The sequence below is a fragment of the Nicotiana sylvestris genome, chromosome 4, assembly GCF_000393655.2.
Source record: "Nicotiana sylvestris chromosome 4, ASM39365v2, whole genome shotgun sequence".
NCBI lineage: Eukaryota > Viridiplantae > Streptophyta > Magnoliopsida > Solanales > Solanaceae > Nicotiana > Nicotiana sylvestris.
The window spans coordinates 113,268,441-113,284,179 of record NC_091060.1 but is presented as its reverse complement, the minus strand read 5'-3'; the positions used below and the strand labels follow the sequence as shown (position 1 = coordinate 113,284,179).

General features: G+C 36.1%; 1 protein-coding gene across 1 annotated transcript; it reads left to right on the top strand.

Moving 5' to 3' along the window:
- The first annotated feature begins 8,965 nt into the window (after positions 1–8,965).
- On the top strand, positions 8,966–13,325 carry LOC104217297 (uncharacterized protein At4g08330, chloroplastic). The gene is made up of 2 exons (XM_009767495.2): positions 8,966–9,293; positions 12,629–13,325. The coding sequence occupies exons 1-2, from the start codon at positions 9,217–9,219 to the stop codon at positions 13,023–13,025; spliced, it is 474 nt and encodes a 157-aa protein (XP_009765797.1). The 5' UTR covers positions 8,966–9,216; the 3' UTR covers positions 13,026–13,325.
- The last annotated feature ends 2,414 nt before the right edge of the window (positions 13,326–15,739 follow it).

The following is a 15,739-nucleotide window of genomic DNA, read 5'->3' as shown; positions in this document are numbered from 1 at the left end:
GCGTGAGCAGTATTTAAATAAACTCTCCACGACCATTAAACCCTTTTACACCATTTTTGAACGGGAAAAGAGCTTTGAGGCGATTTTGAAGAGAGAAAATCATTGTTCTTTATTGAGGTAAGGATTTTGGGCCCTAAAACTCGATTATTTGTGATTAACGAACAAAATATCAGTGCTTAATTCATGAAAATCAGTAGAAAAAGGTGGAGTTAGGGCTTGAGATTATGAGACCTTCTAGGGATGATTTGAGGGGACAAACGAACTCCGATTTTCGAGTTCTTTATATATACAAACTCGTGAGATGATGAAGAACATTTTGGTATAAAGTTTGTCTAGTTCTGGGATGCGGACCCTAAGGTCGGGTTTTGATTGATTTCTGGTTTTGTGCTTAAAATCGATGTTTTTCAATTGGAATTCATTCGTTTAGCATAATTTGATGATAAAAATCTGAACTTGGTAGATTTGGAGCACTCGGAAGTTGGTTTGAGAGGCAAGCGTGTTGCGGAGTAGCTTTTCGGGCTAGTTCGAGCTGAGTAATGATTTTAAATGTTGTTCTGAGGGTATTATTGTGAGGATACTTTTGGGTCGGGTTGTACGCCACAGCAGTGATACACTAATTATGATAATGAGGCCGAGGGCCTGATGTTGTACGCCACGAGGTGGCTTGATATTGATATGAGGCCGAGAGCCTGTTTATGATGCCACGAAATGGTTGATATTGCGCTTGGGTAATAAGGGGCCCCTCCAGGAGTCTGCACACCCCCAATGAGCGCGGGTACCCATTGTGACATGAGATATAGCCCAAGGGGCTGGTATTATTCTAGTATATTACCCGAGGGGCTGATTTGATGTTATTGTGCCCGAGGGGCAGTTCTTATGTGTTTATCATTCCTAGTTTTTTCCCTATCTATTGTTGACTGCTTAAAAAGGTATTTTTATGAGATTTCATTGTTAAATTGTGTTACTGATTTTGTTATGCCTTGGATAGCTAAATATTGTGTTTAACATGATTTTATATCATTCAGTATTCATTTATTCTTATTACTCACTGAGTTGGAAGTACTCACTTTACTCCCTGCACTTCTGTGTGCAGATTCGGGCGCTACAGGTCCTGCTACTAAGGGTTGACAGTTCTAGCAGATTTTCGGAGGTTTACTAAGTAGCTGCTTGGCGATTCGCAGCCCAGTGCAACCTCCCTCTATCTTATTTCTTTTCTGATTCAGTTATTTAGTAGTGGAGTAGACTTTCAGAGTGGTAGTATTGTTTTAGATGCTCATGACTGGTGACACCCCGATGTCGGGCTGTGTTGGCTTTTATTTCCCAAATTATACTGTCAAATACTTATTTTGGGATTTTAATTCTGATTAAAGACTTAGTAGTTATTATTTTAATTGCTTAAAGTGAATTGGAAGTGAGTTGGCTGGCCTTGTCTTCACGAGAGGCGCCATCACGACCGGGTTGAGTTTAGGGTCATGATAGTGTTAATGCAGGAGGGTAGAGTGATTTCTTATGCTTCTCGTCAGTTGAAGGCCCATGAGAAGAACTACCCTGTTCATGATCTAGAGTTGGCTGCCATTGTTCACGCGTTGAATATTTGGAGGCATTATTTATATGGTGTGTCTTGTGAGGTGATTACTGATCATCGTAGCCTCCACCACTTATTTAAATAGAAGGATCTCAATTTAAAGCAACAAAGATGGTTGGAACTGCTAAAGGACTATGATATCACTATCTTGTATCATCGAGGGAAGGCCAATGTACTGGCCTATGCTTTGAGTAGGAAGGTGGTGAGTATGGGTAGTTTGGCGTATATTCCTGTTAGGGAGAGACCTCTTGCAGTTGATGTTCAGGCCTTGGCCAATCAGTTTGTGAGGTTGGATATTTCGGAGCCACAGTCGGATCTTAGCTTGTATGGTTCTCGGTCTTCCTTGTTTGATCGCATCAGAGAGCGCCAATATGATAATCCTCATTAGCTTGTCATTAAGGAAAACGTTCAGCACGACGATGCTAGAGATGTGACTATTGGTGATGATGGGGTATTGAGGATGTAGGGCCGGATATGTGTGCCCAATGTAGATGGACTTCGGGAGTTGATTCTGGACGAGGCCTATAGTTTGCGGTATTCCATCAATCCAAGTGCCGCGAAGATGTATCAGGATTTGAGACAACATTATTGGTGGAAAAGAATGAAAAAGGATATTGTCGGATTTGTAGCTCGGTGTCTCAATTATCAGTAGGTGAAATATGAGCATCAGAGATCGGGTGGCTTGCTTCAGCAGATAGATATTCTAGAGTGGAAGTGGGAGCGGATCACCATGGACTTTGTAGTTGGGCTCCCACAGACATTGAAGAAGTTCGATGCTCTTTGGGTGCTTGTGGATTGGCTGACCAAGTCCGCGCACTTCATTCCTGTGTGTACTACCTATTCTTCAGAGCGGTTGGCGGAGATTTTTCTCTTGCGTGGTGCCCCGGTTTCTATCATTTTAGATAGAGGTACTCAGTTTACTTTGTAGTTTTGGAGGTTCGTACAGCGAGAGTTAGGTACTCAGGTTGAGTTGAGCACAACTTTTCACCCTCAGACAGACGGGCAGTCCGAGCGCACTATTCAGATATTGGAGGACATGTTGCGCATTTGTGTCATTGATTTTGGGGGTTGGGATCAATTTCTACCGCTCGTGGAGTTTGCATATAACAATAGTCATTAGTCGAGTATTCAGATAGCTCCATATGAAGCTTTATATGGGAGACGATGTAGATCTCCAGTTGGTTGGTTTGAGCCGGGTGAGGCTAGACTTTTGGGTACATACTTGGTGCAGGATGCTTTGGACAAGGTGAAGGTTATTCAGGAGCGACTTCGTACAACGCAGTCAAGACAAAAGAGTTATCTTGACAGGAAGGTTCGTGATGTATCCTATATGATTGGGGAGAAGGTTCTATTGAAGGTTTCACCCATGAAGGGTGTTATGAGATTTGGGAAGAAGGATAAATTGAGTCCTCGGTTCATTAGTCCTTTCGAGGTGCTTTAGAGGATTGGAGAGGTGGCTTATGAGTTGGCTTTGCCACCTAGCTTGTCGAGTGCGCATTCAATATTTCATGTTTCTATGCTCTGGAAGTATATTGGCGATCTATCTCATGTTTTGGATTTCAGCACGGTTTAGTTAGACAGTGATTTGACTTATGATGTGGAGCCAGTAGCTATTTTGGAGCGTCAGGTTCGAAAGTCGAGATCAAAGGATATAACTTCAGTAAAAGTGCAGTGGAGAGATTGGCCCGTGGAGGAAGCTAACTGGGAGACCGAGCGGGAGATGCAAAGCAGATATCCTCACCTATTTGAGGCTTCAGGTATGTTTCTTGACTCGTTCGAGGACAAATGTTTGTTTAAGAGGGGGACGATGTAGCGACTCGACTGGTCGTTTTATGAGTTACCACTCTATTTCCCCTATTTCTGCTTATTTATGTGTTGTTCAGCTACATTTCATCGTATCGCGTTGGTTGGTTTAGGTTCAGAGTGGTTTTGTAGAGAAATGCGACACTTAGTCTCTTTTTAGGAAGCTTTAGTTTAAAAAGTCAACCGGAAGTTGACTTGTGAGTAAATGATCTTGGAACTTAGTTTTTATGGTTCGGATAGCTTCATGAGGTGATTTGGGACTTAGGAGCGTGATCGAAATGTATTTTGGAGGTCCGTGGTAGATTTAGGTTTGAATTGGCAAAATTGGAGTTTTGGCGTTTTTCGGTTGGTAGTGGAAATTTTGATATCGGGATCGGATTGGAATTCTGGAAATTGGAGTAGGTCCATTATGTCATTTGGGACGTGTGTGCTAAATTTCAGGTCATTCGGATGATGTTTGATAGGTTTTTGGATTGATTGCGAAATTTAGAAGTTTGGAAATCCTTACGCTTGAATCCGAGGGTGATTTGATGTTTTGATGTTGTTTTGAGTGTTTCGATGGTTGGTATGAGTTTGAATGGTGATATGTGACTTGTTCGTATTTTTGGTTGAGGTCCCGGGGGCCTCGGGATGATTTCGGAAGGTTGTTGGAAAGATTGGAATTGAGTTTGAGCAGCTTCAGCTGCTGTTCCTGTCATAACCACTCCTGCGGATTGGGGACCGTAGGTGCGAGCCCGCAGAAGCGAAGAAAGGGTCGCAAATGCGACCAAGATTGAGAAGGGCAGGAGCCGCAGATGCGGTGAGGTGAGCGCACCTGCGAGGTCGCAGGTGGGGGTAATTGATCGCAGATGCGGTTTTGGGCGGATAAGTGACTTTCGCAGGTGCGACCTATCTGACCACACGTGTAGGTACGTGTTTGGGGCCGCAGGTGCGGAAATGCCTGGGCAGAAACTATATAAGCATTCCTTTGCGATTTTCATCTAATTTCCTCCATTTGTGAGACGAGTTTGGAGCTTTTTGAGAGGATTTGAAGAGGGATTCAAGGGGGTAACACTTGGAGGTAAGATTTTTGAACTCAATACTCGATTCTATGGTGATTTCTAACTAATTAGACATGAAATTAGTGGGATTTAAGGGTTAAAATTGGAGAATTAGGGCTTATAATTAGAGAGCTTTGATTGAGGATTTGAGGGCCATTTGAGGTCCGATTTTGATGTTCTTGATATGTATAGACTCGTGGGAGGTTAAGGATTCTTATGATGTGATTTTTATCGGATTCCGAGATGTGGGCCCAGGGGTCGCGTTTGGCCAATTTCGGGATTTTTGATGTAATTTGATTATTTTCGCGTGGGCTTTGTTCCTTTAGCTTATATTGACGGCATGAATCTGGTTTTGGTTAGATTCAGAGTATTAGGAGGCTGATTCGAGAGGCAAGGGCATCGCGGGCTAGAGTTCAGACTGGTTTGAGGTAAGTAATGATTTTTAATATTGTCGTGAGGGTATGAAACCCTAGATTTCACATCGTGGTGCTACTTTGAGGTGACACATACTCTAGATGACGAGCGTGGGTACGTGCACCGTTGGGGATTATGACTTGGTCCATCCCGTACGACTATTAAGTCGCGTATTTGATTGGAAACTATTTGATACTATTGTGTTTTGGAAAGTTTTACCATTTTTTGGGTTGAATGCCATATTTGGGCATCGTGCCAACTGTTTGGACCCTTATGGGCTTTTTACTACTATTCCTCACTGTTTTAACTTAATATCTGTACTCAGTCATGTTGTATTTTACTGATTTCACAAACCATCCGTATTTGCTCTGTTTTGATATTTACAATGATGTTTGGGCTGAACATCCTATTTTACTGCTGCTGAGTGGCTTAAGAGGTTTCTGACTGAGTGAGGCCGAGGGCTTGTGTTGTGAGGATATTATGGGATCAGGCTGCGTGCTGCAACATGTTGTACTGATTTTGTGATATACGAGAGGCCAAGGGTCTGATTTGTTATGACACGAGATGACTTGTGATAGCGCTTGGGTTGTAGGAGCTCCTCTGGAGTCTAAACACCCCAGTGTGAGTGATGTGATGTAGCCCGAGAGGCTGTTGTTGATTCATATTGTTGCCCGAGGGGCTGATTACAAGTGACTATGAGGTAGCCCGAGGGGTTGGTTCTGTTGATATTTGGCTCGAGGGGCGGTTTATGGTACATTTTATGCCCGAGATGCTGTTTACGTTTCTATCATTTTTACTCATTGTTTCACCACTTGTTTGAAACTATTGAAAGAAGTTTTAAAAAGGTTTTACTGAAATTGAGTCATTTTTTGAGTTAATTAATTTTCTGTATTGTTCTGGACATATACTGTTTTGCTGTAGTGTTATGACGTGAAATTACCTGTTTTCTTACTGCTCAACCGCTTTTACTTTTATTACTTACTGAGTTGACGTACTCACATTACTCCCTGGATGCGATCAGTCTTCCAGCAGGTCTCCGGAGTTGGCTAGGTAGCTGCTTATCGTTCGCAGCCCTGCACTTCTCCTTCTTACCTTACTCAGATTGTCTTAGTATTTTATTTTTGGACTATGTTAGCCTTTCTTGTTCTTAGACGGGTTTGTAGTTGCTTATGACTGGTGACACTCCGATGTCGAGCTTGTGTTATATTTTCGCAATGCTTATTTAAACATATATTGTCAGATATTTCTGTTAATTAATGGCTTAAAAAATGATCTTTATAGAATAGTGGTTCGATTCGGGAATTGTGTCGGCTGACCTATTTTCACGATATGCGCCATCACGACCGGGTCGGTTTTACGGTCATGACATAGCCTTGTAATCCTAATAGTTTTATGACATAATACTACAAGTTAGGAATCCTATATGATTAACATGTTAGGTTTCCTATCAGTATAATTACTTTTGGGATCGAGGCATATTTTTAGTCATGTAATCCTATTACTTTTAAAATATACTTCTTAAAAAATTCTATTGCTAATTTAATTTGAAAACATATTATAATGTTCTATTACTAATTTAATTTAAGAATATATTATATTGTCCAAATCCATTTAGAAAAAAAAGAGCCCATGTTATTATAAAAATATGAATATAATATTGATAGACCAAAATAGTCCTAAAATATTAAAAAATATGTGTATGAAGGTTTAATAAAATCAATTTTCTTAAAAATCGTCCATATTGGCAGTACATTACCAATCTATAATATTTAATACCAAGAAAAAATAAAAGTAATATTAAATGGACTGTATAAAGCGTTGAAATAAAAAAAATATCCCCATAATATATTTTTATATTATTTTTGAACTGTTTTCCTACTCAAGTAATATATTTTTTAATCATTTTTAGTGTAATCTTGAAAAATATACACAATTATTAAACAACAACTAAGAAAATATGTAAGAATATAAATGTGTGAGAAAGAGAAAGAGTAATGGTTGGTAAGAGCCAATACCACTAATGATTCTGCTAACATAAAAATCTAAAAGTGGAATGTTTTTTACTCTTTGAAAAAAAAAATTTATGGTGGGCAAAATTATAATTAAAATTAAATCGTCAAAACAATAGATGAACTAATATTAAGAATCTGAATCAACATAAAATAAATTATTTTTTGTGTTAAGACCAAATAATTAAATCTTTCAATTAATTATTTAGCAAGAGAATCCAATTCAACTATTTTTATATCCATCATATGAGTAAAATTATTTTTCACGTAAAAAAATCTTAGGGTACATAAATTTATTTCATAAAAAGAGTGTTAGAGATTAAAAAAAATTAGAACACAAAGTAAAAATTGTTAGTATTATAGTATTAAGAATTAACGGCCATATAAATGTCTGTTGAAGCACAATCAAAGCTACATCCTGAACAAACAAGCTTTCAAGACTATATTATAAAGAGTCGACTCTAGTAAAACGGGATTATCCTTTGTAGATGCCTCCGACGAATCGAAATAATATTTATATGTTATGCATTACTTGCAAATGTCAAATCAAGAGGCATGAAATAGTTAGCAATAATAACAAATGATGTACCCACAACGATTTTATTATGAGACTACTCACTTTAGATTTGATATACCTCTTCAAACAACTAAAATAACCATCACAAATATATTAAAGCAGGGCATGTTGCTAAATTTATAAGGGAAGGAAAATTGATAATTAGGGATGAAACGCTTATAATTAAGTGTCAAATGATCGAAACAATTGCCCAAAGTTCTGGAGATATATTGAATATCAATGAACCGTTTGGTGAAAATTTAATGGTTTGGAAGACGATTTCTATCAATTACAACCAATAGTTCCAAAATCGATGAAAGCAGAGACTGTAAAAACTAGCTTGCCAAAATTATACTTATGGCCTAAAATGAAAAAGATTCAACTGACAAGAAATATAAAGTAAGAACAGATCTAGTATTTAATGACTTCATGCTTCGTGTCGAAAACATAGAAGAACATCTAATAAAAGATGATTTGGTTCTTCCAGAACACTTGGTTATCAATCCCAATAGTAATAGTAGTGCATTAAATAAGGAAAATATTTCTACCATTAGGTTAAAATGCAATATGTGCAAATTGCATGGCATAAATTAAAAAGTTATCTTAGCTAGCAAAAATAAATATGTTGATCAACTAAATAAAAGGTTGATTGTGAAATTTTATGGTAAAAATAAAATATTTTTTAGTTTTTGCCTAAGTAGAAGATGATACCAACAATTACTACCAAGAAGAATACTTAAATACTTTAGTACCAAATGGTCTTCTACCACACATGTCTGTTGTTATGTTTATTTTTTCTTACGCATGTTAGTGTCACCGTATATGCAATAGAGTAAGTTAAAATTGATCTTCCATTGCATATAGATTGATTTTGAAGAAAACTATGCCCGTCAAGGTACTGAAAAACTTAGATCCATTGAATAACTTATGTAATAGCACATAGATGATATATCGAAGTTTTGACAATAACGTTATACATGCAAAAATTATGATACTGGTCAATGTGCTTTTAAATATACTTTTACTAAAGAATATCCTTTTAAGTTTGCATGAAAATAATTTTCAATATGTTTATGTTTTACAATTATAATAAATAAAGCACAAGGACAAACATCCTAAATATTGGATCATATTTATCGCAATATGTTTTCTTACACGAAGAACTATATATAGTACTTTCAAGAGTAATATCAATATTGACAACAAGAGTTCTGATTATGGCGGAACAAGCAAAGCATTAGGAGGAAATATACAAAAAAAAGATCATCTACAAAGAACTGTTCGGTAACCGACCATCAAATTAAATACTTTTAAAATATAATACGTAATTTTCTAACTAACATGACTAAATTGATCATTTGTATAAGTTTTAATGATTACTTTCATTTTAAATTCACATATTATGCTAATGTAATATTTTTGGACTTTTATGTATTTAAATGCTTAAACCATCACGTAACATTATTAACATAATAGTTTTATAAAAAATCATAAATTAATAATTTGTGGGAGCCGCCCCCACCCCCCAAGCTCCAACCCATGTTCCAACGATGATGTCGGATTCAACAAATACTCCCAACGTTCCAACACTTCAACTTCTCTCTTCCTATTTTCCATCAATTTTCTCCCTCCTCTTCTCTCCGGCCAAACTTCCGGCGGCCGTCACAAACTCCGGCTTCAGGTCCATCTTCCGGCGGCCGTCACGAAACACTTAGCCGTTGAGTAGTTAAATCTACTCAAAACATCACCTACTGCGTTTCTCCGCCATTGCCAACCTTTTTTTTTAATTTTGTTTTGGTGCATTAATTAATGGAAACATCAAGTGGGTATCTGAATTATCATCAACATCCCTCTTTTGGTTCTTCTAGGAGAGATGTTTCTTACAGGTTCGCTTTCTTCAAAGAATCTTACTTTAATATCCGAAGAAAAAAAATTGCGATTCAAATGGCCGTTTTTACTTTTGATAGAACTTTCGTTTGATTTTAAATGTGCTGCTAGGTGCAATAATTATATGTGAATTTTGGCTCCTTGTTTCCCAATATTAATTTGAAATGAATTGTATGGTGCTTGACTTGAACTTTTCATTCTTAAAATTAGGTTGTTTATTTTACTGTTTTGTGGTTCAAAATTTTAATTTCTTAAGAAAAGAATCTTACTTTATTAACCAAATGAAAATAATTGTCATTACAGTTTGTGAAGCGATCACACATTCGCACTGAGTTTCCACATGTTTTGATAGGTGCACTCAGTGGCGAAGCAATGGTGTTCAAAGTTTATTTTTAATCAATAACAAGTAATATTTTATCTTATACGTAGTATAATTTTTCGGCCAAGGGTCGTCAGTTGACCACCCTTGGGCCAACATAGCTTCGCCCCTGGGTGCACTAACTAAGTTTTTTCCACATATTAGTGAGAACACATGCTGTATAATTTAGATGTTAATTTATAGAGTGTTAATACCTGCACTGCTGTTGTTCTTGTGGAGAAAAGAATCAAAGTCGTATTAGGATTCTATGTTAATAAAGTGAGTTAAGTGTACCTGCACTTCAAACTATATCCTTTCTGTTGGCCTTGTTGCCCGGCTATTAGTGGAGAAGAGAGAGTTTGGACATATTGGAGAAAGAGTGTGGTACTTTTTCTTACATAGTTGAGGAGTTAAGTTCCTTTAGCTAATAAAACTAGATTAGATTGTCCTTATTTAAAAAAAAAACTAGATTAGATTGTTAGAAATTAAATTGAATTATTAGGTAAAGATTACATCTTTTCTAGGAATTCCATATCTGAGACAATGAAACAAACTGTACTGGTCCCTATATTGCAGTCTCATTCATTCTCTTGAAGGATTTCAGCTAATTGTTTGCCTTTTATTTGGTGCTAAACTGCTACCTTCTGATCTTCTGCTTATTTCAAGTTACAAAATTTCCTAAAATCTTTTCAGTCTGCGTGCAAGTTAGAGATCTCATTGTCTTATTCCTTTCTACTTTATAAAAAGAAGAAAGAAAAACGGGAAAAGATTGTCTTGCTCCTTTAATCCTATTAAAATTAAAACATTTGAATATGGCATTTAGGATGGTATAACAACAACTATGTCTTAATCCTAAACTAGTTGGCGGTTGGCTATATATTTCACTGTTCGTGTCGCTCCATTTAAACCTTTCTCGATCTAATATTAAAAAATTTAGGTTCTTTAGCAGTAGTAAGTTTTTACATTTTGTACTGGTATCCAAATCTTTAACAAGACCAAAAAAATCCTAGCTAAAAGTCAACATAATGTAAATGTATTAACATGATTAAAACGATATTCGACTTTCCTACAAAATAAACTGTATCCAACTATTTGGTATCTCCTATATGGTTTCTTTTATTCCATTGTATCCTAGTTTGCTAAGTCTCATGGGCTCCAAGAGATTGTAGGTCTTTTGTTACTTCATACCATTGTGACATTTTTCCTATCTCGTCCCCTTTAACACCTTCAATAACTGTGGTTTTTACACCTAAAACCGGTATCTGGAGGTTGACGTCGATGGGAGAAACAAAATATAATGGATACTTTTGTTTAGATGGCCAGGATTCACTTTCTTTTGCTCCTAGATATAATCACAACATTTTCTTGGTGCTGGTTCTGTAACATCAAGAATACTTAACATTCAAAAAAAATAAAATAATAACAATGAAAAAAAGAAAATCTTTTTGGTTTCTTGCCCCATTCTTCCAGTCGGTGTTTGATTTGTTAGGTCATGTCTCAGATTGTCAACTCGGTTTATCATGAACTATTGTTTGTGCATTATCAGGCATCCTTTCCTTTGTGAAAGAGAATACAAGTACAATAGAAGAAAACTCTTTACAAAGAATTTTGCAAAATCAGCCTTTAAAGTTTGACTAAAATCTGACTTGGTGATCGAGTTACATTCTCAATCCTTGACTAATCATCCTAAAATTGTTATGTGTTTTGCCTTCGAGTCATTGTCTTGGTCTTATGATGATCACAGCTAAAATTAATTTTATTCGGCCACTTCTGGAAGATATTGGACAGATAATTTTTTAAGTTTGAACTAATGTTCACACAAACAGAAGTAAGGCCTTTAAACTGAAGAAACCTATTAACCTGGTGTTCTAGGGCTCATGGATGGCGTTCTACATGCTGGATTTTAGTCTCAATAATCCTAATAGTGTAAAGAAGCAGCCCCACATTGACTTTGAGGATTTCGGTGGTGTTGATAGGAATTAGCCATATACTGGCAATTGTTTTTTGGTAAATCTAATTACTCAACCCAACAGTGTATCTGCCATGGATCTTGTCATTGTTAGAACAGGTCAGGGGTTCTTTATTTTATTATCTCTGCAGAGAGGACAACAATGATGGACATTATTTCCATCAGTGAGCTGTTAATTCTTTTCTCAACTGACTTCTCCATTCACTGATTTTCTGTCCTTTTTGATTTTGAGATAAGTAACTGTCATTACCTTACCTGTATTTTGTCGATTAGTCTGCAAAAAGCCATCATTCTTCATGCTTTGTTTGTACTCCAATAAAAGTAAAAGAAAAGTTGAATTTGGACCAAGTAGCCAAAAAAATGGACACCAGTCATGTAGCAAAAGTTGATTTGACCACAAAAAAAAAACTCATCTCCCTAGTTATGGTCCTATATGAAACTTAGAGAGACTTCGTTTGTACCAAAGAATGCTTTACGCTAGAATGTTTCTCTGAGAAGATGAGATGTATCTTTTGTTTGGACTTAAGAACTCTTAATTATCCATGAGAACAAGCAAATTACAATAGCTCCACTTCATTATAGAGGGTTTAAATGTGGTTGAGCATCATCTAAGATTGATTAGTAGCATTTCTGCCTAACAAATACGATAAAGCAATTGCGAGGTAAGGAGATGGTCAGAACTTCACATTTTATGCAAAACTAGGAAACTTTAAGCATCTAAATGTCGAGAAAAGAGATGCAGTTTGTAGTCTATGCTCCTGAGGAACATTGTGTTTTTTTTTATTTAAATTTTTTGATTAACTAACCGTCTCAAAGAAAGAGAAAAGGTATGTGAGCAGAAAAGGGGAAAACGATCAATTAGTCCAGTTAATTGGATGTTAATATTAGTTCTATAGTGCATTGTGCAATTATTTTTATCTTTAGTAGATATTTTGTTCTTTAATTATTATGGCTTTACTGCTTCTTTTAGTCAAACAGTCTGCAGCTCTATCTGTTTGTTTATGCAGCTGTGGCAGTTGTGGGTATGAGCTAAACCTTAACTCGTCTAGTCGCAATACCGCTTCCATTGGTTCCAAGTACGGAAAATCCATAAAGAAAGGGATGATCTCCTTCTTGTCCATTGATGAAAGCAGATTTACCCAGGTTGAAGAATTTAAGTGTGTGCCATTCTTCTTCTCCAAGCGTTCTTGGGGCTTGTTCCAGCGGCGAACAAAACTTCTGTGCAGAAAATGTGGTAATGATATTGGAATTGCTTATGATGATAGTGCTTCTTCTTACCCACTTGTAGCAGATGCATCAGATACAGCCTCTGGCAGTGAAACAAGCACTCATAGAAAATATGATATCAAAATCCGCTCCTTGCAACCTTCTTCATCGGCATCGGGTACTCCTCTCCCCGAATGATATATAATGCTCGTGAATATTTCTTCTGTGAGGAAAGCTTGGCATGTATTTGTGATCACACAATAGCACTGTGCTGAAATTTACGAAATTCAAGGTGCTTTAATGTCCTGTTATATTATTTGTCAAGTAAATAAGATGAATCAGTTTACAGTTTTGGTTGGAATTTGTACAATTTTCTCGCTATCTCTCAATAGGTGGGGAAGCCTTCTGTTGAGAGGTGTGGTTTGTACTTTGTACATAAGAACAGGACTGTCAATGAGGTGTGGATTTGAAGCAGCTAAGTTGAGCATTTGTGATTTCTGTTTGCGTGTTTTGATTCGTAGCCTAAATCATCAGGCAATCTTCAAGCTGTTAACAGGACTCTCTAAGTTGTTACTCCATGTATTTTATGGGCTTTTCTAATTTTGTATCTTTCTAAAATAACACATTCTATGTTGTTGGTGAAAGAATTTGTAGTTGAAGAAATAGGGTTTGACAGCAAGTAATGGCACATTTTGTAGTCTGGGTGCCATGAATGCATGTTCCTCTTAAGCACACATTGTGTGATGTATGGGAAAATACAGTAAACACTCAGACCGAGTGTCACCTGGCTGTTAGTATGTTTAATATTTTGTGTGGATATTCTCTTTCTTGACCAATAGTACAGAACCATACTTGTGGTAGCTGAAGAGTGGAGGTTTCAAGGGATAACTGACTCAAAAATAAGCAGACGTGTCTATAGTGAAAGTAGTAAAGGTAGGCATTTCATGAAAATTGAGCTATGTAAGTGAGACATTTTCAATTTAGAGTTCAAACTTTTACTTCTCTTATCATTTCTCCGGAAGGAATTTGGTTGGGAAATAAGTTATCCCAGAATTTTTTTGATAAGGAAGTTATCCCAGGATTCATTTGTGGACGCTACTTATGTAGAAGGTTATGTTCTTGAACAGATATCAAACTTATGGGTGCCACGGTTTTTTGTGCACTTCCCCTTCTAAATGTCTGTGAGTTTTGATATTCAGGGCAATGCATTATCAACTTGAGCTTGCTTGCGCGGTACATTTGTGAATTTATAAATGATCATTTCATATATTAAATCGAGATAGAAGACATATTTTTTTTCCCTTAGACCCAAGACTTATTTTCCCAATTAATAAAAGATACAAAAAAGAAGAAGAACTATCTCAATAAGTTTACACGCTATAGAAATTGATCAGAAGGAAACATTAATTTAGTAACAATTGAGACTTGTATTTTTCAATAATCCTCAGAATAGATAAAAATAGGGTGCTATTTGTACACCTACACCATGACCCTTTACAATTTTGAATTTAAGAAAATGACCTTTTTAAATTTCTTATGTGTAAAAGACAAATCTCTTACGTGTAAAAGCAAATCTCTCATGTGTAAAAAAAAGAGGTAGGGTAACAATAAGTTTGTAAAAAACCAAAAAACCAATTCATCAGGGGTGAAAGGCAAAGAAAAACGAGAAATTATTTCCCATTTCTCTTTACCTTGTGTGTTGGGAGGGAATGGGAATCTAGAGGCCACTCCTTTTGGAAGAAGATTTTAAAAAGAAAAAGAAAAAATTGTTTTTCGTTTTAACATGGGGCATTTGTATCTATACCCGCTTTTTGGGTCAATTTTTACCTTGTGCCCGCTTTGCAAAAAGATTTGCAAGCGTACCCACTTTTTCGCGTAACTTACAACATACGGGCATGAAGTAGCAAAGTCAATCACGCAAAACTTCAGCATTCTAGTAGACGGGCCTGAAATAGCAAAAATTGCTGAACCAAGTGTGTTGAAGTTTTTGTTTGTAATTGCTAAACTTAAGCATAGTAGCTGAAGTTTTGTTCTTTATTTGCTGAAGTTTTTTTTTTGTAATTGTTGAACTTAAGCATAGTAGCTGAAGTTTTGTTCTCTATTTGCTAAAGTTTTTGTTTGTAATTGCTAAATTTAAGCATTCTAGTAGCTGAAGTTTTGTTCTCTATTTGGTGAACTTAAGCATGTTTTAGCTGAAATTTTGTTTTATATTTGCTGAACTACAACATGTTTTATGCTATCATGTAATTGATTTTTTGTACAGATAATAAGTTTATCATAAGTAGAATTAGTAACTTAAAAAACTAGATAATGATTTAGCACAACAGTTTAAAATGCATTGATAATGTACAAAGCTGAATCCAAAAAAAATAAAAAATAGAATGTGAATTAAAGGAAATGGACTTATATTTACATACATGTACGTACTTACTTTAGAAAGTTATTTATAATTTATTTTTAAATAATCTGATAAACATACTTATGGAAACATCATCCCCATGAACTGAAGTTTCATAGCAACATCAACATCAACAGAAGAAAGAAGAAGAAGAAGAAGAAGAAAACGAAGGAGGAGAAAGGAGGCTGAAGTTATTTAAAAAGTGGGTACAAATTAAAACTTTTTAAAAACATAAATATAAATTAAATGGGGGCGACCAAATAGGGCGCCCTATGCAATTTTTACGTTTATCATGCAGAGCCTACGTGAAAATATGCTCAAGAATTAAGCAAAAACTAATTGATGGCACAATTAAAAAAAAAAAAAAAATCTCTCGTCATCTCATAGTGAATGTCCCATAGTTACTCAATAAAGTTGAAGATTTAACCACATGCCTATTGAGTTAATTAATGCAAAACGTGGAGAACACATCATTCTTCAACTCTTCCCGAAAAGTATAAGAATGGAACATTTT

Bases quoted from the DNA above. Each gene is read 5' to 3' on its own strand.
- LOC104217297 (XM_009767495.2), top strand. From the start codon at position 9,217: ATGGAAACATCAAGTGGGTATCTGAATTATCATCAACATCCCTCTTTT. The intron at 9,294-12,628 runs GTTCGCTTTCTT...TTGTTTATGCAG, and splicing joins AGGAGAGATGTTTCTTACAG to CTGTGGCAGTTGTGGGTATG.